This window comes from Plasmopara halstedii (genome assembly GCF_900000015.1).
Source record: "Plasmopara halstedii genome assembly, contig: Scaffold_1288, whole genome shotgun sequence".
NCBI lineage: Eukaryota > Oomycota > Peronosporomycetes > Peronosporales > Peronosporaceae > Plasmopara > Plasmopara halstedii.
Window position 1 is genome coordinate 1 of NW_020188203.1, and position 787 is coordinate 787.

Below are 787 nucleotides of genomic sequence, written 5' to 3' on the forward strand. Positions count from 1 at the left end.
TTATTTAAATATTCACCACCGGAATAAGTAGACACGCTAAAGAAGTTTTTGGCTTTAGTACATCTTGAGTTTATAAAATTCTTGGTACTCCAAGGTCCGGTAGCAATAATTATTCGCCCGGAAGCGTTCACCAATTATGAAGAGGGCGCTGGTGAGACACATACAGAAACTACTTAACAAGCCGATAGTGAGAGCACGATCGGCTACCACCGTAAGACGCTTCTGTCAAGGGTCCAGTGCTCCAAGGGTACAGCTGGGTGACCTCTCTCGGACAGAAGAGATTAAGCGACGATGACTTCATTCATGTCAAGACGGGCATCAGCGCGTCGCGCCAGCGACGAATGCTGTTTATGCCTATCTTGGATATAAGAGGCTTTTAACAGCTTGGATTGTTGTCTTGTCTCGCAGTTCATTTCAATATACGATGTCATCGTGGGTATTGCTCGGCTGAAGCTACTAGCAGTCGAATCTATTGGGTGCCACAAACATCAATCTTTGTGAGGCTCTCAGAAGATACTATCTCGACCATACTATGAAGAAGTGCGCTTTTGAAGCAAGTACAAATCTGTAGAAACTTTGATCCAGCAGCCGAGTTATCCAAAATAGTAGGTAGCGCTATCGCTCAGTGACTTGATATAAATTTGGAGTGCAGGAGCGGCGGTGAGACACAGGTTCAGGATTTGACGGGAAGTAGCGATCTTTCACGGAAATCTCCCGAGTATATCTCCGCAGAGGCAGGTATGAGTGGTGTTGAGAGTATATATATGCCCAGACAGATAAGTTAAAC

General features: G+C 45.1%; 1 protein-coding gene across 1 annotated transcript; it reads left to right on the forward strand.

The window, feature by feature from the left end:
• Positions 1–291: 291 nt before the first annotated feature.
• On the forward strand, positions 292–536 carry PHALS_01014 (uncharacterized protein; the record flags this gene model as incomplete). The annotated part of the gene is made up of 2 exons (XM_024730794.1): positions 292–346; positions 409–536. The coding sequence occupies 2 exons, from the start codon at positions 292–294 to the stop codon at positions 534–536; spliced, it is 183 nt and encodes a 60-aa protein (XP_024581036.1).
• Positions 537–787: the final 251 nt, after the last annotated feature.